Genomic DNA, 23,731 nt, shown 5'->3' on the forward strand with positions numbered 1-23,731 from the left:
CACCAGATGGTGTATGTGGCCTCTGCAGTGGGGCCTGAAGTTCCAGTGGATGCAGCATCAGGGGAATCTCTCCAATGTGGTCCAGATCTCAGAGGGAACTGCAAAAGACCTGCAGTGGTGGTTGACGAACTGCGATAGCATCAGAGGCAGACCCCACTCCCTTCCCCAACCAGATTTCACAGTAGTAACAGATGCATCACTCCTGGGATGGGGTGGCAATCTGGGAGAGGTGAGGTTCAGGGGACACTGGTCTCCGGCGGAGTCGGGGCTCCACATCAGTTTGTTGGAGCTTCGGGCGATCTTGCTAGCATTGAAAGCATTTCTTCCCTCTGTCAAGGGGAAGTTAGTGCAGGTGTTTATGGAAAACACTACAGTCATGTGGTACTGCAACAAGCAGGGCGGGATGAAATCGTGGACGCTTTGTCAAGAGGCCCTGCATCTCTGGACATGGCTGGCACAGCAGGGAATAATCCTGGTGGTTCAACACCAGTCAGGTACTCTGAACGCCAAGGCAGACAAATTCAACTGTCGATGCCTAGCGGATTACGAATGGCGACTCCAGTCGGAGGGGGTGCAAGGTCTTTTTCAGCAGTGGGGAGAGTCTTGGTTAGATCTGTTCGCCTCTAAAGAGAATGAGCATTGTCAGCAGTTTTGCACGCTGGAGTTTCCAAAGAGGTTATCGTTCGGCAGCGCTTTTTGTCCCAAGTGGAGCTCAGGCCTCCTGTACACCTTTCTGCCCATACAGCTTTTGCCCAGAGTTCTTAAGAAGATTAATAACGGCTGGACCCTAATCATTCGTGTGACTCCAACTGGGTATGGAGAGTCTGGTATTTAGAGCTTCTTCGAAAGAGCATCAATCCTCCAATTAGGCTGCCCCTTCATGAGGATCTTCTGTCGCAGCAGCAGGGGAGGGTTCTCCACCCTAACCTGTCAACTCTCCACCTCCATGCGTGCAGATTGAGTGGCAACAGTTGATAGCTTTTGACCTTCCTCCCGAAGTATGTAATGTTACTTTGGCGGCCAGGCAGGCCTCCACTAAGATTGTATACTCCTGCAGTTGACAACATTTGTAACAAATATTGTACACAAAGGTCTATTGACCCTCTATCTGCTTCTCTATCTAATATTCTTCTTTTTATTCTTACCCTTGCCCAGCAGGGCTCTGCTTTGGATACTCTTAAGAGTTATCTTTCTGCTCTGTCTGCTTTCTTGTGGCTGCTGGACCAACCCTCCTTGTTAAAAGCCCCTATTGTAAATAGGTTCTTAAAAGGGCTTGTACATATGTCTCCACCTATGTCTTTTATCATGCAACAGTGGACTCTCAATTTGGTTTTCACATATCTCATGTATGCTCCCTTTGAGCCTTTACACAATTGTCCCCTCAGGCTGCTTACCATCAAGACACCCTTTCTAGTGGCGATAATATCTGCCCAAAGGGTGGGTGAATTGCAGGCTTTGTCATCCAAGCCTCCCTATCTGATGACATTCTTGGATAAGGAGGTGCTTTGCACCTGTGCCTCATTCCTTCCAAAGGTGGTGACCCCATTCCATCTGGGTCAATCGGTCATGCTGCCCACCTTTTTTTTCTCCCCCTGCATCCTTCTAAGGAAGAGGAGCGTCTCCACTGTTTGGACCCAAAAAGAGCATTTTCATTCTATCTTGACCGCACAAAAGAGTTGCGGGTGGACGACCAACTCTTTGTGGGTTACGTTGCACCTTAAAAAGGCAAGCAGTGAAGAAACAGACAATTTTGCACTGGGTCATTATCTGCATTAAAATCTGCTACACGCTGGCTAGAAAGCAGCCCCCTGAGGGCTTACAAGCTCATTCCACCAGGGAAAAGGCTGTGACCACGTCATTGACTCGTGGAGTTCCAGATCTCGAAACCTGCCAGGCAGCAACATGGGGATCTCTGCATACGTTTGCCAAGCACTACTGCCTGGACAGTCCGGTCCATAGGGACCGGCTTTTTGCCCATTCGGTCCTGCAGAATGTTATATTCTAGCAAATCTGTCCACAGCCCCCCACCATCATGGTTTGGTTTGGGTATCTATTCAAAGGTAAGGAATCTGCAGCTAGGAGTATCTATCAGATGAACAAATCATTTTATAGGGTTGCTCCTTTTTCAAGGCCCTAGTTGTGACACACACAAGTCAGTTCATTTCATGACTCTCCGCTTCTGGCTTGGAAAAAGTGAAACGGAACTGACGTCCACACACCTTGTTGGAGCCTATATAGGTGACTGCGACGTCACAACCGATGCCAACGACGTCACACGAAGCTGTACTTAGCCACCCGAAGGCACGCAGGGGTACTGCTCACATCAAAATTTCTGGATCCAGTCTGACGACTGGGAAATCCAAAGGTAAGGAATCTGCAGCTAGATATTGTCTCTACAAAAAGATGCATTCCTGAAGGGAAGTAACTTGTTCTTTGCAGCTGTATGAGGTCATGGGATTCTCAGCAGCCAGCTGGCATCCTGCTTGCACCGACTGCCTCTCATGCGTTCATGTATTTCCCACCACCACTGCCATTGATGGGTTCTTCTGGTTAACTGATGAGAGCAGGGAAGTTCTGAAGTGACGGCTTGGCTTCAGGGTTGGTTTAAGTTGTGTGTGTGGGATCGATGACAACTGGACTTTCTTAGTTACTCCTTTCTGGTGCTTTGAGTGACATTTGATTAACATGGCACATTGTGGGTATCAAGGACTGGTGGAGTGCCAAAGAATCCAATCGCAGTACACCACACCATGTTGATTGGAAAAAGTGTAGGTGTTTTTTTTGTTTCAAGAAGTCAAACAATCTACCAGTACCCTTGACACCTATTGCATACTTTCAAAATATGTACTACATGCACTTTAATGCCTTTGAACAGCTTTCTTCCCCGTGTCCGAGTACATTTTGAAAATTCGACTCGATTTTTGTGTTTAAGCACTCAACTATTTTAACCCTACTTTTATCTGACCTTGTTAAAAACATGTATTTATTGGTCTTGAACATTGCCTCTATTAAAATATATCTGTCAAAATAACACCTACCGAAGCTTACCCTAAACGTAATGTTTATTCAACAAACGGAAGTAGGACAGTTTTATTGAAACCATTGTGAAACATAAAATAGTGCGATTGTGACCGAAAGAATTTCAGTGCACACTTTAATTCAACTTCATTCTATGGGAGTCTTTTCACTAGGGATGTGTGAATGTAAAGTTGTTACACTATGAGTCAAAACATTTTATGGATATACAATATATACATTGATGTTTTTGTCTTTTTTTATAATTGTTAGCTTGGCCCAACAAATGTCCAGTTTACAGAACAAAGGCTAATGTTTAACCACACCCCTCTCGGTCTGATGACTTCAAAGACCGCTGTCATTCAAAATACAGGAGCGCATCATGCTTACTATAAGGTAAGGTCAGTGTTTCTTTTTGCAGATGCTTTTTTATCACCTTGTGCTACTTCCAGTGTGTTTTTGTCTTTTCTTTAGTGTCACAATTTGTTTTTATTTCAAACAGAATAGGTTATTATTGCAACTAGCAAACATAACAAGATGATGGCCGGAGTAGTGAAACTTTTCAACCACTCACCCCCAGTCAAGAGTTCTGGGTTGAATCCATCGTTCTTTTGCTCATTATGCCACCCCAATTTGGACCCAGCCATATGTAAATCAGTCTTGACCCTGCTCCTCATGGGAACAGTTCAGCCAAACTGCCAGGCCAGGTCCTCCTTGGACCGGAAACGAGCATCCTGGGACCGGTTTCAGGGTATCACCCCTCATTATTACAACTACCCATGGGACAAACAATATGCACTTTATTTATTGACATCTCTTGTACTATTGGAAATTTACCCTTGATCATGAATTCATTTTAAGAGCCAAAAACCTCTTACAGCAAGTTGCTATACGAGATAGTATTGATGGGCTGCAGTAGCTATCAGGAGTTTTGTTTTCAATAAGCTCTTGAATGTACCTTCAGTGGCTAGCAGCTTCTGCTCTGTATCAATCAATCAATCAGTGACACTTGTAAAGCGCGCTACATACCCGTAGGGTCTCAAGGCGCTGGGGGGGGGGGGAGGGGGGGGTGCCGCTACTGCTCGAACAGCCAGGTCTTCAGCTTCTTCCTGAAGGAGAGGTGGTCTTGGGTCAGGCGCAGGTCGGTAGGGAGGGAGTTCCAGGTCTTGGCGGCCAGGTAGGAGAAGGACCTTCCTCCTGTAGTCGCTCTTCGGATGCGGGGGACGGCGGCGAGGGCGTGGTTGGCTGATCGGAGGTGGCGTTTCGGAGCGTGGAAGTTGACTCGGCTGTTGAGGTAGCTCGGGCCTTGGTCGTGTAGGGCTTTGTGTGCGTGGGTGAGGAGGCGGAAGGTGATTCTTTTGTTGACGGGGAGCCAGTGAAGGTCTCTCAGATGTCCGGAGATGTGGCTGGTTCGTGGGATGTCGAGGATGAGTCTGGCTGAGGCGTTCTGGATCCGCTGGAGTCTCTTCTGGAGCTTGGCGGTGGTACCGGCGTAGAGGGCGTTGCCGTAGTCCAGTCGGCTGGTGACGAGGGCCTGGGTGACGGTCTTCCTGGTCTCGGTGGGGATCCACCAGAAGATCTTCCGTAGCATGCGTAGGATGTTGAAGCACGCCGAGGAGACGTTGTTGACTTGCCTGGTCATGGAGAGGGAGGAGTCCAGGAGGAAGCCCAGGTTGCGTGCATGGTCTGTCGGTTTGGGTGCGGTGCCCAGGGCGGGAGGCCACCAGGAGTCGTCCCAGGCGGAGGGTGAGGAGCCCAGGATGAGGACCTCCGTCTTGTCCGAGTTCAGTTTCAGGCGGCTGGTCGTCATCCACTCGGCTACCTCTTTCATCCCTTCGTGCAGGTTGGATCTGGCGGCGGCGGGGTCGTTGGTCAGGGAGAGGATCAGTTGGGTGTCGTCGGCGTAGGAGATTATGCTGAGGTTGTGTTTGCGTACGATGGCCGCGAGGGGGCTCATGTAGACGTTGAAGAGGGTGGGGCTCAGAGATGATCCTTGAGGGACGCCGCAGGTGACTTCGGAGGCCTCTGACTTGTACGGTGGTAGGCGGACTCTCTGTGTTCTTCCGTCGAGGAAGGAGATGATCCAGTCCAGCGCCTTGTCCTGGATTCCGATGTTGCTGAGGCGCCGTACTAGGGTGCGGTGGCAGACCGTGTCGAATGCCGCAGAGAGGTCTAGGAGGATGAGGGCCGCTGTTTCTCCATTGTCCATCAGGGCTCGGATGTCATCGGTGGCGGCGATGAGGGCGGTCTCGGTGCTGTGATTGGCTCGGAAGCCGGACTGTGAGGGGTCGAGGGATCCGTTTGTCTCGAGGAAGGCGGCCATCTGCTTGTTGACGGTCTTCTCGATGACTTTGGCTGGAAACGGGAGGAGCGAGATGGGGCGGTAATTCTTGAGGTCGGTGGGGTCCGCTGTAGGTTTCTTTAGTAGGGCGCTGAGTTCGGCGTGCTTCCAGCTCTCAGGGAAGATGGTGGTGTCGAAGGAAGTGTTGATGATGTCTCGCAGGTGGGGTGCGATGACAGCGTCGGCCTTGTTGAAGACGTGGTGAGGGCAGGGGTCGGTCGGTGATCCGGAGTGGATGGAGTTCATCGTGCGGATGGTGTCTTCGGTGCTGATCGGGGTCCAGGCGTGGAGGGTGGTGGTGGGGGGTGGTTGTTCGGTCGTGGTGTGCGTTGGTTGGTTGTTGAAGCTGTTATGTATGTCCGCGATCTTGTTGTGGAAGTATGAAGCGAGGGAGTTGCAGAGGTCTTGCGATGGGGTGATGTCGTTGTTTCCTGCGCTGGGGTTGGAAAGCTCTTTCACGATGTTGAAGAGTTCCTTGCAGTTGTGTGCGTTGTTGTCCAACCGGTCTTTGAATGCTGTTTTCTTGGCGGCGCGGATCAGCTGGTGGTGTTTCCGGGTGGCAAGTTTGAAGGAGGTCCTGTTGTCTGGTGTCGGTTCCCTTCTCCAGACTTTCTCGAGGGCTCGGCAGTTCTTCTTGGAGCTCTTGAGTTCGTCGGTGAACCATGGGGCCTTCTTGCTGCCGGGTCTGCTAGGCGGGGTCCTCAGTGGGGCGAGTTCGTCCGCGCAGTTGCTGATCCACTTCGTGAGGTTGTCGGCGGCTTGGCTGGGGTTCGCTGAGCTGGCAGGAGGGTGCTGGTTCAGGGAGGTGGCGAGCTGGTCTGCTGTGATCTTGTTCCAGCTTCTGCGGGCTGCCTGTTGCTGGTGTTGGTGGGTCGTCGTTCTCTTGAAGGTGAAGTGGACGCAGCTGTGGTCCGTCCATTGAAGCTCTGTGGCGTGGCTGAAGTCTATGTCTGTGCTGGATGAGAAGACTGCGTCGAGTGTGTGTCCGGCGAGGTGGGTGGGGGTGGACACCAGTTGCTTGAGTCCCAGGTTGGCGAGGTTGTCGAGCAGGGTGCTGGTGTTGCGGTCGTTGTTGTTCTCCAGATGGAAGTTGAGGTCTCCCAGGAGGATGTAGTCGGCGGAGGGGAGGGCATGCGGGCTGACGAAGTCGGCGATGTCCTCGCTGAATTGTGTGCGTGGTCCAGGGGGTCGGTAGATCAGGGTGCCTCTGAGGGTGGTGTTCGGGTTGGTGTGGATCTGGAAATGCAGGTGTTCGGCGCTGGTCAGGGTGTTGCCGGTGCTGGTCGTGAGACGGATGGTGTTCCTGTGGATGATGGCGATGCCTCCTCCCATCTGGTTGGCGTTTCGGTCCCTCCGGACGACCTTGTAGCCCTCTGGGATAGCGATGGCGATGTCGGGAGCTGAAGAGGCGTTCATCCAGGTCTCCGTGAGGAAGGCGACGTCAGGGGCTGTGGCGTCTAGAAGGTTCCAGAGTTCGATGGCGTGTCTGTGGACGGAGCGGGTGTTGAGCAGGATGCACTTGAGGTGGGTGCTGCTGGTGTTCGACTTGGTGGGTGCTGGTGCGAGGCTGGTCCGGATGCAGGTGAACTTGCAGGCGTGGCAGCTGAAAGGTCCGTGGGTACGTCGTGGAGTGGCTTGATGGCATTCTGGGAGTCGGCCGGTGTTGAGTGCGGTGAGGGTGGCGGTGGAGTACGTCAGGCGGGTCGGTCGGGATCTTCGTTGGCCAGGGGTCCTGGCGCTGGGCGCGGTCCGGTCGCGGACGGGCGCAGACGGGCTTACCTTTGGCGCGCCTTCGGCGCACAATCGGCGCGCCCGCTGCGCGTGACCGCTGCGCATTCGCACGGTCGCCATATAAGGCGAAGTGCGCGGGTGGGCGGGGCAGCTGGGAGGCGGGAGCGGGGAGGGAACAGAAAGGAAAAAGGGGCGTGGTCAGCGGTGGTGGCGGGAAGCGGGGAGCGGGGAGGGAAGGCGGAGGGCGGCGAGGTAGGCGGGCAGACAGGCAGGAGAATGCAAAGGGCTGAAACTGACTAGAAAAAAATACAGGCACAAAAGTCAGACAAAAGCTGCTAACACGGGAGGAAAATGCAGTTCAAACAAGCACAAATGCTAGACAAAACAAGCACAAAAGTCAGACAAAAGCTGCTAACACGGGAGGAAAATGCAGAAACTGACTAGAAAAAATACAGGCACAAAAGTCAGACAAAAGCTGCTAACACGGGAGGAAAATGCAGTTCAAACAAGCACAAATGCTAGACAAAACAAGCAAAAACAGACGCCAGCGGCGTCAGCCGGCAGCGAGGCAGGCAGCGAGGCAGAGGGCAAGGCGAGGGGGCACACACAGCAGCTGGTGGCCGTGCGGCGCGGGGGTGTCCCACAAGTGGGTCACACTCACCTGCGTCGCACGGTCGCCATATAAGGCCAAGTGCGCGGGTGGGCGGGGCAGCTGGGAGGCGGGAGCGGGGAGGGAACAGAAAGGAAAAAGGGGCGTGGTCAGCGGTGGTGGCGGGAAGCGGGGAGCGGGGAGGGAAGGCGGAGGGCGGCGAGGTAGGCGGGCAGACAGGCAGGAGAACGCAAAGGGCTGAAACTGACTAGAAAAAAATACAGGCACAAAAGTCAGACAAAAGCTGCTAACACGGGAGGAAAATGCAGTTCAAACAAGCACAAATGCTAGACAAAACAAGCACAAAAGTCAGACAAAAGCTGCTAACACGGGAGGAAAATGCAGAAACTGACTAGAAAAAATACAGGCACAAAAGTCAGACAAAAGCTGCTAACACGGGAGGAAAATGCAGTTCAAACAAGCACAAATGCTAGACAAAACAAGCAAAAACAGACGCCAGCGGCGTCAGCCGGCAGCGAGGCAGGCAGCGAGGCAGAGGGCAAGGCGAGGGGGCACACACAGCAGCTGGTGGCCGTGCGGCGCGGGGGTGTAGAGCTGTTATAGTTATAGTCATACAGTTATGGTCTTGGCTGGCGTGCAGACATGTGTATTTCTATAAAATCTGTATCTGGCAGGTTTTTAGAAGCTTATGTCAAAACGTGGACCTGAGCCCCCGTCTGATACTATGACACCAACCCCCAACCCCCCACCCACCACCCCGCTGAACACTAGTAGAATAGATTAGGCATGTTGGAAACCTTCCCCAAGCAGATCTTAGTCATTTAGATTGTGCGCTGCTTAATTACAAAATAGGCCTGGTATGCTTCTGTCTGCCCACTGCTAAATTCCAAATTAATAGGAGGGAAGAGTATGGAGACTGGAATAATGTTGCAGATCATTTCAAAGGGAAGTGCCAACATGTGCTTTTTGTGACTCTTCTGCCAACCGGTTGAACATCCTGAACAACTACTGTAAGTGATCAGTCTGTGAGTCACGTTGAAAGGGACAATATTATTCCCTATGGTCAGTAACAGAAAAACTGTTAATATGGGGATATGTACTGTATGGTGGCTATCTGCATAAAGATGCTTCTTTCAAGCTAAAATTGGGCCCATGACCTGCATATTCCTGCTCCTAAAGTTGTGCTCTTTTATCTTAAATGGCTGAAGTGTGGGGTCATTGACTGAGGTAGTTCCCACTTGCCAACTGTTATGTGGTCCCAGGTATGTTGGGTTGATCAGTCCTTATTAAAAGCTGCCCTGAATTGTTCCCATATGATTAGCTCTGATTCAAGCACTATTTGATTTATTTGTATCCTCTGTCAACTGTCTGATCTTATGAGGAGTGAGCTTTGAGACATGGAGTACATTTGGAGGTTTTTATGAATATATGGATTAGCAGTTTCTATTTCACTCCCAACTCTTTTTCAGTCATTTTGGTGTTTTACCCAGCATCTCCATGCTTTCTAAGCAGTTTCCTTGAAAGATTTTATGACACTTTTTTCTTGAACAGTTTTTTTATTGGTCAACTTGTGCAATGGTGTTTGTCTGACTTTCTTGGTAGGCATCTAGACCTTTGTATGTACTAGTGATGATAGTCCAGTTTTGCCATCACACAGGCATGTCCAGTGGTTTCCTTTTTAGGGGCATGGCTTTGTCGATCTTGCTTTCAGTTTCCTCAGATGCAGCTCTTGTTTTTTAACTGGGCTCTTGTTACCTGGCATATGGAAAGATGTGTCCTGTTACTATGCAGTGTCAAGGCATCCATTTTAAACTTGTTTTCATTTAACATGGATAAAATCCAGAGGGTTATGTTGCTTCACAGTGTCAATCCGGGGTGTTCTTGAATGCAAGGCCTCGGTTTGTGAGATGGGAACATCTGTGTTTGCCTCTTAAGGACACCTTTATTCTTCTATAGTGGAAGGCTTGAGTAAATGTAAGTCCAGTAATGTTGGGTTTTGAGACCATTAAAGAGATGCTGAACAAAAAAAATACTTTTTCCCCTTGCAACATTAGGGGTATTATCATTGTGTGTGTTGAATATTCCTACGCTACTGACTTAAGAGCTTCTTTCAGGTGGTCCATTTTATAGTAAATGAAGTTCAGTAATTGGATAGCTCCACATACAAGAGCATTCGCTATATATAGTATATTGTTTTAGTTCCGCAACTCTAGCAATGCACAGATATACTATGTAACAACTTTTTTTTCATTTTTAGGCTTACTGCTTTCCACAAACATTTAGGGATTGTATTTGTTTCCAATGTTTTTGGCGATTTATTAGACAATTTACTGACTTGATTTAATGTACTGAACTACATAGTATCGTGTATGCAAAATATTCATGGTTTGGGGATTTTAAGTTTGATCAAGCCCAGAAAGTGGAGATCTCCCTATTCAAGTGTTGTGCCTTAACTAAACACATTGGATGATAAATTTAACTTGGTTCATGAGATGCTTGGATTCAGGGAGCAAGCTATGGTTTTGAAAAAGGAATACGAACTAGTATTCTGTAGTACCTTCATTTTAAGTAATACAATGACTAACTGAATGTTGTTTCTTCAGGTTTTGGATGTGTATCCGCTTCTTGGAATGTCCATCACTCCATCACAAGGTGTGATACCTGTGGGAGGTTTTGCCCAACTTCAGGTCAACTTTGCACCTAATGCTGTAATCAAATTTGATACTAGAGTGGAGGTAAGAAAGAGTAGTTAAGTCCATTAACTATTGTGAAATTGTATATTTGCTCACTCATTCTTACTGTGTTTTTTTAAAGCTAGCCTTGGGTTTATGCAGCTTACTTTAAACTTTTTCTTATTTTCCCTTTTTCCTTTCTGGTTCATGATGTCACATTATGTTGGTATTATATGTCCTATAACTATTTAGAACTATATAGGAACTTCTCAAGTACTAGAGGTTAATATCTGAAAGTACAAATGTGTCTTTATAGCTCTTGGGCATTTGCATTTAACAGCAATGTAAGTATGTTACATCTATTGGCATTCTTAATTTCCACTTCTCTGTGTGTTTTTTTAGACCCTGGTATGTTTGGCATTGGGTGCACTTATCTCTTTATATTTACTTTTATTTTGTTCTCCACTATGTACTGTGTGTTTAGGTTCACTAGTTTGAATGGAAAAATGTCAACCTGATGTCTTGTTGTCCTTGAAAGGTGATTCATTCTGGGTCAAAGAAATAGTTACTGTATGATGTCTCTGAGCAGCTAGTAAGACAAGTGTATGGTTATACAGATGTTATTACAAAACACAAGGATCCACCTGTAGAAGGGGTTCTTTCGGTTGAGATTCTCTCTTTGTCAAAAGTGTGTTTCCTACATTGGTTGGATGCACACAGTGTTTGCTTAAATACCCCTCACACACCTAAAGGGCCCTTGGTGTCATGCTTCTTCATAGGGGTCTTCCCGTCCCGCTGCGGGACAGGGCGTGCTACGACCTGCGACTACGCGGGAGCACTGATCTTTCAGTACTATGTGTGGTGTAGGGGTAGTGAGAGGAAGGGTCAAGAGTGAATGAAAAAAGTGAAATTAAAAGGACCTGGCCCCTGTGGATTAAGAAACTTTAATAGGTCACTGGAGCTGGTAATGTTAAAAACAGACCTACCTACAATGGTCTTAACCCCCAGGAGGTTTAAAATATGTTCTAACAGGACTGTGGCAGGTATATATATGTTCTGTATACGCAGAAAGCTGTAAAATGGGTACAAGGGTACTCACCATGCCTTCTATGCAAATATGCTACCTATCTCTTCTGAAGTTACAGTACGCTGAATTTGGCCTGTGGGGAGTTTACTGCATGTGTGAAATATTTAAGTGGATCTTGGTTATTTTTTCTAATGCATTCCCTAACTCTGAATGGAATATTTGTGTGGAACCTTTTCCCATTAGACAGGAATGGTAGAGACCTGTGCAGGTATCAATCTAATGTAGAGGTGTACCTATTACTCATGGGTATGCTGAACAAGCTCACTTTAACTCGTTCAAATATACTTTAGTGTTAGGAAAATATGGGCCTAGTAGTGAAGATGCTTTTTGTTGGATGACCATAAATTAACTTATACTCATCCACCAGATCAGCATTTAAAATAGAGTTACTATAACTAATACATGTATTTTTTAGGTTCTTTGACTTTCATTACAGTTAATTCTGCAAGGGATGTACTCTGTTACAATTTTGAGACTGCTGACAAGGTTATAAAGCATATCTCAGAGGTACACACAATCATCCTTTGGCCACAATGTATAAGATGGTGAATATATTCTTCAGAGCAGATAATTCATTCCAGATTACATTGTGAACATAAAGTGATAGGTTTTCTGGTGACACCTGAAGCCATGGAATGCCATGGTTGCATTTGCCAGGTCTTTCCTTGGATATTCAAGCAAAATGAATAGTTGTACCTTTTCAGGGTTGCAATTATTTTGAGGTTAAAGCATTCCAGATGTTGAAGAAATTGAAAAAGTGAATACAACCGGTATGTTGAGTCTTCATTAAATGGCCTAAAGTACCTCCAAATGACTGAATAAGCCCAACATTAATGTGAATCTAACAAACTGTGTTGTCGCATTCACCCTCGGATCCAGTAGGATGTAAAATGAGTTTTTACAAGATTAACAATAAATTTGAATTCCAGTTTCATTTTAGGCAAATATAAATCTATGCATAACCCATCTTCATGACCATAGCATTTATTAAAATATCTTCAGAGTTCATCCTACCAATATGGGAAGTATTGGGTGTCGAACATGAAAACCAGAGGGCTATACAGTTGTTCTCTGTGTCCTTGGTGCTGCACTTAAGTATGGCATTGACGCAGAAGCCTGTTAAGTCACACATGCTCTTGTCCTATGTGGTGTGACTGGCTAGTAGAGTGTATGTTTATAGTGTGACATATATAGGAAGTGTTGGATGTTGTGTTAGGAGGGGTGCTCAGTCATCCCGCTGTGGATTTGGTGCTGCGCTAGTACATGTAAGTGATGTACAAGATGAAAAGTATTAAGAGATGGGCTTGTGAGTACTTTTCTCTTTTTTGTTTGTTTGGTAGGCTTACATTGGTCAGACCTAAGAGCATTTTTCACAAGAGAGGTAGATTAGCGACTGTCCTGTACAAATGTTCAAAACACTTAATCAGTTTCTGTTCCTCATATCATGGTTCAAGGAATCCCATATAAATGTATTGCACATATGGTTTAGGTTTGCTGGAGTCCCTTTATTTTTGTAACACACAAATGTGTCTTTTCTTTCAATATAATGCTTTTTATTTTCAACAATGTTTTCTCCTTTTATTAAATTAGGTAGCTGTACGCAATGCTAAACCTTTGGAGCTGAGGATTGGTGGTTCTGTAATAGCCCCTGACGTGGACATTTCTGTGGTTCGTATGGTACACATATATCATAGTTCTCAACTTCAAAAACTGTTTTGTAGATTTTCAATATGTTGTTAGTTTGCATAAGATAGTTTCCAACTTTTAAAGTTAGTGTAAACTAAATGATTATAGATGGACATAATGTTGTGCGTATTCCTAATCCTATATATCACCCTTACAGGCTTAAGACTGGTCTGGAAAATCTGTCCCGCATCCATGACTCCAGCACCAGATATCTTGATACCATAGTATATTAGGTGCCGTCTGGCACAATGGCATTAGTTCGTATTTTTCTGATGGATACATCTGCTAGTGGATTCCTCACCTTGTGAATATCCCCTGCGCCAGCAACGTTTGGAAACTTTTGTAGCAGTCCACGCCGATGAGGTCGAAGACGACGTCACAGAGACAAGGCTCCGCTCGCGACTCCACTGACGTCACCGGCTCCATAAGAAGACCTCGTCGGCGTGATGACGTCAGCTCCCTTTTTTCCGCGCCGTCGACGCCAACGGATTTCAGGAATCGCTGTTGGTAGCTTCACTATTACTTTGTGTTTTTCTGGGTTTTCTCTGTTTCTCTTTCAAGAAAGATGTCGACAAGGAAGTCGGGCTTCAAGCCTTGTAGTGAGTGCGGCAAACACATGTCGATCACGGATCCACATGACGACTGTGTGTGGTGCTTGTCATCTGACCACGATGTGGATGGTTGTTCTTGCTGTCGCAAGATGAGCTCGAAGGCTCTCAAAGAAAGGGAGGCGAAGCTCTTCATCGCAAGGATGAAAAAGGAGAAGAGAGGAAGAAGGAATTCGAGGACGAGGTCGAGGTCACGGTCGAGATCGAGGTCGGCGTCGAAGTCGACTTCGGGGCATGCTTCACGATCCAAGAAGCACAAGAAGAAGAGGAGGCACTCTTCTCGACACCACTCGGACAAGAGTTCGGCTCCGAAGTCGAAGTCTCCAACTCAAACGCCGAAAGGACTCGGTGTCTCCTTCACCCATGCCGGATTCACCTCCTGGTCCTTCTTCTCCAGTGGCTTCGCCGGCTCCGGCTTCTTCTCCGGCTCCGGCTCCATCTCCGATGCCGGTTCCATCTCCGGCTCCATCTCCGGCTCCGTCTCCGGCCCCGGTTGAGGAACTTCAAGTCCCGGGTGAGCCTGCGACGCCGCTTATTCCACCGTCAGCGCCGGTTGGCCCGAGTCCGGTGATGCCTGACCAGTACCCTGCGTTCCCTGGACCAGGTCAGGACCCCTCGCATTATTTAAATGCTATGTACGGGGTGTTCGCGAGAGCCATGTACACCACTGGTGCACCTGCGGGTCCGATGGGTCCAATGGCATTTAATTTGGGGGTGCCGCAAGTCTATCCGCAGGCCCCTTTCATGCTGTTTTTTCCAGCGACGCCGTCTTGGCATCTACCGGCGCCGAGGACGTCGACACCACTTCCTTCTTCACCGGCGCCGGCTTGACCTCGTTCGACGCCGGCGGCTCCTGCAGATCCACGTTCGACGCCGGCGCCGTCGGATTCCAACACGGCACCGCTGACGCCACTTGTACGGATTCTGTCCAGAAGGGAGACTCAGAGAGTGGTTGATGAGCGGAGGTACCTTCTGGAGGAAGCAGAAGAAGGAGAGCTGGTGAAGTCTGATGAGGTGTTTGAGGAGCTTAAGGAAGCTAGTGGACTGGATTTGTCCCCAGAGTGGGAGATTACTCCACCTTCCGATGAACCCTCCAAGGATGTGGCTCCATATCATGCAGTCATCAGGAAGGCTGCGGAACTGCTTGATCTTCAGTTGCCAACTACGGAGTTCAAATCAAACATTTTGACTGAAGTGTTGCATTCTCCTACTGCAGTTTCAGAACCGTTGTTGCCTTTTAATGAGGCTATTGTTGACCCTGTGTTGGAGGTGTGGTGTAAGCCTTTTTCTGCTCCCGCAGTCTCGACGGTTGCTAGGAGGTATAGGGCAGCTCCAGGGGACCCTGAGTTCTTGACATCGCATCCATCGCCTGAGAACCTGGTGATTCAGGCGGCTTGTTCAGGGAAATCCAAGGGTGCTTTTCCTCAAGTTCCGGGGGACAGAGAGGCTAAAAGGCTGGACCAGTCGGCCAAGAAGGTCTTTTCATCGGCCGGTATGGCTCTAAAGTCAACGAATGCCACTTGCCTTTTGGGACGCTATGTACATGCGCTCATGGATTCTGCTAAGAAGCTGGCGCCAAAACTATCTGAGGAGGATAGGGTTGGTTTTAATGAAATCTTGACTGATGCCCAGGCAGCAGCACGCCAGGTGATCCAAAGTGGGCTGGACATGGCGGATTCAGTGGCAAGGGTCATGGGATCTTCTGTTGCCACCAGGAGGAGTGCGTGGCTGAAGTCTTCGGAGTTTTCCCGGGATGTACAATCGACTTGGCATTTGATGGATCTGGTTTGTTTGGCAAAAAGGCAGATGCTGCTCTTGAACGTTTTAAGGAGAGCAAGGCAACGACTAAGTCTCTGGGCCTTCAGTCCCAGTCAAGGGGGTCTTTTAAAAGGTACAGAGGGTTCGGAAGGGCATCCTTTCGTTCCTACAGGCAGACCCAGCAGCAGCAGCAGCAAGGCTCTTCGTCTAGAGGATACAGAGGTAGAATCAGGGGTCGCTCACGTGGCCGTCAGCCCTCCTCCACTTCCTCTTCCTCTTCAGCCCCTCCCACCACCGCAAAGCAGCCCTAGATCTGCCATTCTGGATCATGTTGGTCCTGTAGGGGGCCGGCTTACCCATTTTCTACAAGATTGGGAATCTGTAACTACAGATCTTTGGGTTCTAGATCTTGTAGAAAATGGCTACGCCCTTCCCTTTTGGGAATTCCCTCCAACTTACCCTCCTTGTCAAGGGGCTTGCTCAGAGAACCACCGTCTTCTCCTACAGGAGGAAGTCCTGAAGTTACTGCAGAAAGGTGCGATAGAGGTGGTTCCAGAACAGGAGAGGGGTCAGTGATGCTACTCCCGGTATTTCCTGATTCCGAAAAAGGATGGCAGATTGCGTCCGATATTGGACCTCAGGATCTTGAATCTTTATCTGAAGCAAGAGAAGTTCAAGATGCTCATCCTTGCTCAGGTTCTTCAAGCGCTGAATCAGGAGGACTGGATGGTGTCGATCGACTTGCAGGATACGTATTTTCACATCCCCATCCTGAAGTCGCACAGGAAGTATCTCCGGTTTACGGTAGGATCGCACCTTAATCTGGTGGCGGTCCTTACGTTTGGTCTTACTACTGCACCTCGAGTCTTCACGATGGTGATGGCAGTGGTGGCAGCCCATCTCAGAAGGTCGGGGATTTCAGTTTTCCCCTATCTGGATGACTGGCTGATCAAAGCGGAGTCGCCAGAGAAGGTGCTTCATCATCTGCAGGATACAACTCAGCTGTTGTTTAAATTGGGCTTCTCAATAAACGTGCCCAAATCTCACCTGGTGCCCCCTCAGCACAACCTGTTCATAGGTGCGGTACTGGACACTACTGTGTGTGGAGCATTACCTCCTCCTCAAAGGATTCTCGACATACAGGAAATGATTCCTTTATTTTGCAATGGAGCGGTCGTTCCAGTCCTGAAGGTCCTTCGCCTGCTCGGTCTGTTTGCTTCCTGCATTCTGTTGGTCAACCATGCACGCTGGCACATGAGGGCGCTCTAGTGGTGCCTCCGCAAGCAGTGGTATCAGCACAAAGGAGATCTCAGGGAGTCTGTGAGGATCTCCAGAGAAGCTGCAGCGGATCTGTCTTGGTGGAGCGTGGAGGGCAATCTGTCTCAAGGAAAGCCCTTCCATCTACCTCCATCGGTGGCCACAGTGATAACGGATGCATCCACTTTAGGGTGGGGTGCGCATCTGGGGGATCTGGAGATCAAGGGTCTTTGGTCTCCAAAGGAAAGGTTGCTTCACATCAACCTTTTGGAATTGCGGGCGATACGTTTGGCACTCAAGGCTTTCCTCCCTTCCCTTCGCGGTCAGTCTGTTCAAGTCCTGACGGACAATACTACCGCAATGTGGTATGTCAACAAGCAGGGAGGAGTGTGGTCTCTTTGTCTCTGCAGAGAGGCCCTGCGTCTATGGTCCTGGGCTCAGGACCATCAGATTTGTCTGATGGCAAATCATCTGGCCGGAGTTTTGAACGTGCATGCAGACAGTCTCAGTCAACAGTTCTCCGCCGACCACGAGTGGAGGCTCCATCCGGAGGTGGTTCGTCACGTCTTTCGGATGTGGGGGACTCCTCGGACGGACCTGTTCGCCACCCGCGAGAATGCTCACTCCCCGTCATTCTGCAATCTCCAGTATACGATGCAGGGAGCGTTGGGGGATGCGTTTCAGTTGAGTCGGGGCACACGACTCCTTTACGCGTTTCTCCCATACCCTTGAATTCTCGGGTTCTGAGGAAGGTTCGCCAAGACCGGGCCCAAGTCATATTGATCGCCCCAGATTGGCCAAGAAGGGTGTGGTATTCAGACATTCTCCACCTCTCCTCATGCCCTCCGCTCCGTCTCCCTCTCAGGGCAGACCTCCTCTCGCAATCGGAGGGGCAGGTTCTACACCCCCACCTCCAGAGCTTACACCTTCATGCCTGGAGATTGAACGGGGCAACCTGAACTCTTTTTCTCTCCCGTCTGATGTGGTAGATGTAATTTTGTATGCCAGACGTCATTGCACCTAATCTATCTATTCCTATAGGTGGTCTAAATTTGTTCTCTGGTGTGGAGAGAAGTCAATTGATCCTTTGAAGGTTCATTTATCTGACATTCTGCAGTTTGCCCTTTCTCTTGCTCAGCAAGGCTTTGCTGTACCTACTGTAAAAGGTTACTTATCGGCTTTGTCAGCTTTCCTATGCTTGCCGGATCAGCCGTCATTATTCAAATCACCTATTGTTCCTCGTTTTCTCAAGGGCCTCCTACTCCCTTTATTGTGCCTCAATGGGACTTAAACCTTGTCTTGACTTATCTTATGGGTTCTCTTTTCGAGCCCTTACACAAGTGTCCCTTGAGATTGTTGTCTTTTAAGACGGTTTTTCTCATTGCAATTACCTCGGCAAGGAGGGTAAGTGAGCTTCAAGCTCTAAGTTCAAAACCCCCGTTTTTGACCATTCATGCTGAAAGAATGGTACTCGGGACCAGGGCTGCATTTCTGCCTAAGGTGGTAACTCCCTTCCATCTGGGGCAGTCCATTATCCTTCCTTCCTTCTATCCTCCCCCTCACCCTTCCAAGGAGGAGGAGAGACTTCACCGCTTGGACCCTAAGAGGGAGGTGAGCTTCTATCTGGACAGGACTAAAGACTTCAGAGTTGATGACCAGCTCTTCGTGGGCTTTGTTGGCTGCAGGAAAGGTCGAGCGGTGCACAAGCGCACCCTTTCTAGATGGATTGTCTTGTGCATCAAGATATGCTACTCCCTGGCTGGTAAGGAACCTCCAGAGGGTTTAAGGGCTCATTCCACTAGAGCAAAGTCTTCCACTTCTGCTTTGTCTAGGGGCGTACCTGTGGAGGACATTTGTAGGGCGGCAACTTGGGCCTCCCTTCATACCTTCGCAAAACATTATTGCTTGGACACCGAGGTGAGGAGGGACGGACACTTTGCTCGTTCCGTCCTTCAGGACTTTCTGGTATAGAAGGGTGGACACCCTCCTCCGGGAGTGGGACTGCTGTGGGAATCTATTCACAAGGTGAGGAATCCACTGGCAGATGTATCCATCAGAAGAACAAGTTACTTACCTTCGGTAATGCTTTTTCTGGTGGATACAGTATCTGCCTGTGGATTCCTCACTGACCCACCCGCCTCCCCGTTGTCCATCCTTCTATACCTGTAATTCTGTTAATGGTGTTTCAAAATGTGTTTTGTTACTGTCAAAGGCATTGTGTTATTTCTTTTGCCTTTCTGCTTATTCTCCACACTGTGTGTGTTGCTTTATATATTATTTTCTGTGTATACGGTGTATATATTGCTGTCAGTCCATCCGTGTGCACGGAAAAAATGGCGGAACTGCCGACGAGGTCTTCTTATGGAGCCGGTGACGTCAGTGGAGTCGCGAGCCGTGTCTCTGTGACGTCATCTTCGACCTCATCGGCGTGGACTGCTACAAAAGTTTCCGAATGTTGCTGGCGCAGGGGATATTCACAGGGTGAGGAATCCACAGGCAGATACTGTATCCACCAGAAAAAGCGGTACCGAAGGTAAGTAACTTGTTCTTCTGTGCCTCACCAATATGATTCTAGCTCTTTCTTGGTATCCCACAGACTAAATTCCTGTACATTTAGACAGCAACTAGGCAAAATGTCTCCTCCCCATTCTGTGGTTTCAAACCTTGTCATATATCCCACAAGAAGACATGCTTTCTGATGAATATGACGCTGCACATGGTGCCTGAGATCGGAGCACAGGGTCATGACCTCAGATTCTTGTGCCATCTGAGGAAGTGCTAAAGTATACAAAAAAGTGATGGATGGAATGCCTGAAATAATCTCAGCTATTGCTAATTATTTGGGGCCTCATCGCAGTCCATCGATATTTTACACAACATGCCACCTCAGTTTGGACCCAGCCATATGCAAAATTGTCTTGACCCAGCACCCTAGATAGGGCTCATCAGCGAGGTATAACTTGATTCAATTCACAGTCTGCACAGGATCCATGTCTGGGTATGCCCTTCCCACTTAGGGCAATGCACTTAAGTATACAAAAAAGTGATGGGTGGAATGCTTGAATTAATCTCACCCACTAGTAGTTACTCGGGCCACATCCAAATCTATCATTATTTTGCAGGATGAGCAGGGTCGAGACTGATTTGTATATGACTGGATTCAAACTGAGTTTGTATACTAACGCCATCTACCAGCGGCCATCTTGGATTGGAGGCCAAGTTATTTCTGGCTAAGGCATACATAGAGCTGCCTAAATGACCCTGCCTGTTCACCCACAGGTAAATCACCTATGAAAGAAGGATATGCTAAAAAAATCTTCCGATAAAAAGAAAAAGCAGTAGGCACAAAAAGTAGTCTTCTTCAAGGTAATGGTTTGACTCTTAGGATTTTTTGGGGTCTCAATTCCAAACGTCCTTGTCGTTAGATAAGATCCCGACATCAAAAAGGATGAAACTAATGTTCCTGGGTCCTTTGGATGACCCTAAGCAGGTCGAGTCTGTTCGGTATGCTGTGCTGGATCTGTTCAGGACAGCTCCTACACCCTCAGGACTGTCCTCTGATGGCGGAGCACTCTCTTGGGGGCTTTTCTACTCAAGTGGCTTCGACACCGACACCAATCGTCTACTCTTAAGAATTGAATGCCTGCCAAGACTCCATCCCAATTCTGGGGGAAGACGCTTCATTCGTGAAACAAACTCTGCCCACAAAGTGGACTCCAGGGTTGCTTTTGGTGCAGCCAGTGTTGCAAAAAAGTATGTGTGTGGGTTGAGGAAAAAATTTAAGATGAACTTTAACGATGTTCCGTTTGCAGGGCACTTCTCACGCACTTGGAGATTTGCTCAAATGGAGGAGAATTTAGCCTTTGTTGCCAATGCCTGAAAAATATGGCTGTACTGAGGATGATGATTTGGAGGGTGTTAACTACCTTTGCCACTATAATACCGATGTTGGCTTATAGCTGGACATAAAATGTGAGTGGCCAGGATACTTCACCAGAAGGGTGCATCCCTTACAGTCTGGTCCTGCTTCAGAGGAAGTTTCCTAATTTACAGCTGTAGTTTGAAAAGCAAACAAAGCCTTGAAATTGACCTTGTCCTCTGCTGAGGCGAAGTCTAACATTATAGCTGCAATCTTGTGACCCTGCTCCTCATTGGTGGAGCACTTGCTTCCTTTCAAAGAAGCCCTCACGGATCTTGTCGTGACTGCATGGGAAAAACCTTTCTTTGACCCAGCAGTCTACAAACAGATGGTGAGACGACATTTGCCTGCTCTGGGTGCTCGTGAGGGATAGCACCTTTGATCTGTGTGGATTTCAGACACTGTTAGGTCAGGGTATTTTGTGTAGAAAACAGATAATGATGCATTAGAATTAGGATTCTTTAGGGCAGTTCCAGTTCTAATTAAGATCACTGACAAATATGTTGGTGCTGAGTAGAATCATTAAAGAGATGACCTTTTCCAAGCATTATTCAATAAAGGAGTTGTCCGCCAGCAATGGACTTAAGTTCTACAACTGTGCATGGGAGTGTGGGAATAATTCAGAATTCACATACTTGCAGTGGATGGAGTTTTTAAAAATCACTGCAGCACAACCCCCTATCTTGCTTTCTTCATTGAGGAAGATAATAGAATAATTGAATGGGGTGAGGAAACCCATGATGGATTGTGAAGTTTTGTTAAACCAGGTTTGTGCATTCTTGCACTGCTTGGGAGTTGCTCTGTTGTGTCCCTGCCACGCTACAGCTCACCAAATCCCGGAGATATAGTGTTAACATGGCAGAAGGCTATATCTTTAATACAGAAATGTATTAAAATAGCCAAGGGGGATTTATTATGTCACAAAGCCATTTTTGCCTGAAAATTCTAGAACCTTCATTTAACCTTCCTCCAGAACTTCCTGTTCACATGTTTACTGTTTCAGCTCTATGTAAAGAGATTCAGATCTCCTTATCCTTGTTTTGGAATGCAGTTGAAGTCCTGTACTCACTTACTTATGTCTACTACTCCTTCTGGGGTATAGGCCATCAATCGGGACACTTGTCCTCTCTCCCCTGGGGTTTTCTTTGCCCTTGCTTTGCTGATTCTTGCCTTGACATCAGCGTCTGTGGCGTCCTGCTTGTCTCACACTGTTCAGGTATGTTAAGGTCTCAACCTCTTGCAGTGCATCACCTGCAAGAGTGACTGCAGTTCTGCTGGCTGTGTTCCCCTTCAAGATCTTGGTTTTCCCCCCTGAAGATGTTGAGGCCAAGTTGTTCTGATGTGGCTGCCACGCTGTCGGTCTTCTCTTGTATCTGCAGATGGGTATGGGAGATTAGGGCCAGGTCATCTGAAAAGCCCAGGTTTTTGAGCTGCATCAAAGGTGTCCACTGGATCCCATTTCTGCTCCTTTCTGTGGATGTGTTCATGATCCTGTCTATGGCCAGCAGGAAGAGAAAAGGTGAAAGCAAACAGCCCTGGATGACTCCGGTCCTCACTTGGAAGGTTTTTGTGAGCTGTCCTCCATGGACTGCCTTGCAGGTCATTCCCTCGTAAGAGTACCTGATGATTCTTACGAGTGTATGTGGCACTTCATAGTGGCGGAGGAGTTTCCAAAGGATCTCTCTGTCCACGCTGTTGAATACCTTTTCATAGTTGATGAAGTTGACACAGAGGGGGAGTTCCCATTCATTCAACTTTCAAACAGTTTCTTCGCCTTGTTCTAGAATTCTACCGGAAATCGTGTTCCTCCAGTTTGCTGTTTTCTTCAGTCCATCCTGAACGATTTCCCTGCCAACCAACAGTCATGATTATGAGCTTCGATTCAATCCCCATCTACCTAGTCTGAGTTTTTTTTTTCCTTTGGCTTCATCCTCTTTTGGGATTCCTTCTCAGACACTGTGCAACTCAACTTTCCATGTTGTGCAGAGCAAAACTGGCTAGCGGAGGCATTGCCCATAACATGGGTCAAGGCCAGCTTGAAGAATACTCTACAGCATCTAGCCATTGACACATAGGAGTTTTAGATTTAACCTGATTCCATTTCTTTGGTGAAGTGTTGAAAGCAGTGACAGTATCGTGTCCAAACTCAGTGAAAGTCTTGGAAACTGTTTTACTTGGATTGAGTATATACAATGCTTTTAAGATGCAGATGTGGATGCGGGCATTGTTAGTCCAACCGGTTTCCATAATAGAAGAATCGGAGAGTTTATCATATAGAGAAAATATAGTTCTGAGAGGTGTGAGTAGAGTTTTTGGCTGAGATTAGCGAGGGAGGTATTAGATGGCTACGCACAGTGATGCTCCGATGTGTCCAGATGGTGAGTTGTGCCTAGAATTCATCTTGGAGGAAGCAGGAGATGAGGTGAGAAGGTTAGAACAGAAGAACTAAATTGGAACTATGAAGGGGTGGTGGGATGTGGTGAGGGAAGTCTAGAAGAGATAGGATGAGAGTACAACAGGCTGTCGGGATGAGGTGGGTTGGATTTAGGATCTTCTAGAATGGAAGAATTAAGAAAGAAAACAAGGGAAAAGTATGTAAGGAAAATGTTTGTTCATATTAGTGGAGGGTTTTGAAATGTAATTGAATTGTTCAAGATTATCTCTGGTGGATTGGATCATGATATTTTCCTTACTGAAGATGTGAATCATGAGATTTGCTCTGACAAGTAATGGTTTCCTTAAGGGACCTGGGTGTTGAGGGAAAACCAGTTTAATACTAACAAAGTAATCCCTACAACACCCCAAAATAATTTAAAAGATGACAATTATGTGTCCGGTATTTTGATTTACTGCTTAAAACATAGCTGTGTAAGGGATACACAAGTCCTGAACACTTATACATTGACACTAGAAAGTTTTCTTTGGGCTACTCTTATTCAGTGAGACAAGCATGTTCACTCCACCTGTTTTCATTCTGCAGGTACTGATCAAATATGAAATTCATCTTTGTGTCTGGGAAATTCATATTCATATTACATACTGATAGT

General features: G+C 47.7%; 1 protein-coding gene across 1 annotated transcript in view; it reads left to right on the forward strand.

The window, feature by feature from the left end:
* Nucleotides 1-23,731, forward strand: part of CFAP47 (cilia and flagella associated protein 47) — a 2,697,962-nt gene that overhangs the window by 246,623 nt on the left and 2,427,608 nt on the right. The window contains exons 17-19 of the mRNA XM_085622577.1: nucleotides 3,289-3,411; nucleotides 10,301-10,432; nucleotides 13,047-13,124. Of these exons, the coding sequence (XP_085478703.1) occupies nucleotides 3,289-3,411; nucleotides 10,301-10,432; nucleotides 13,047-13,124 (333 nt within the window). The remainder of the gene's footprint in view (nucleotides 1-3,288; nucleotides 3,412-10,300; nucleotides 10,433-13,046; nucleotides 13,125-23,731) is intronic.

Source organism: Triturus cristatus, chromosome 8 (genome assembly GCF_964204655.1).
Source record: "Triturus cristatus chromosome 8, aTriCri1.1, whole genome shotgun sequence".
NCBI classification, from domain to species: domain Eukaryota; kingdom Metazoa; phylum Chordata; class Amphibia; order Caudata; family Salamandridae; genus Triturus; species Triturus cristatus.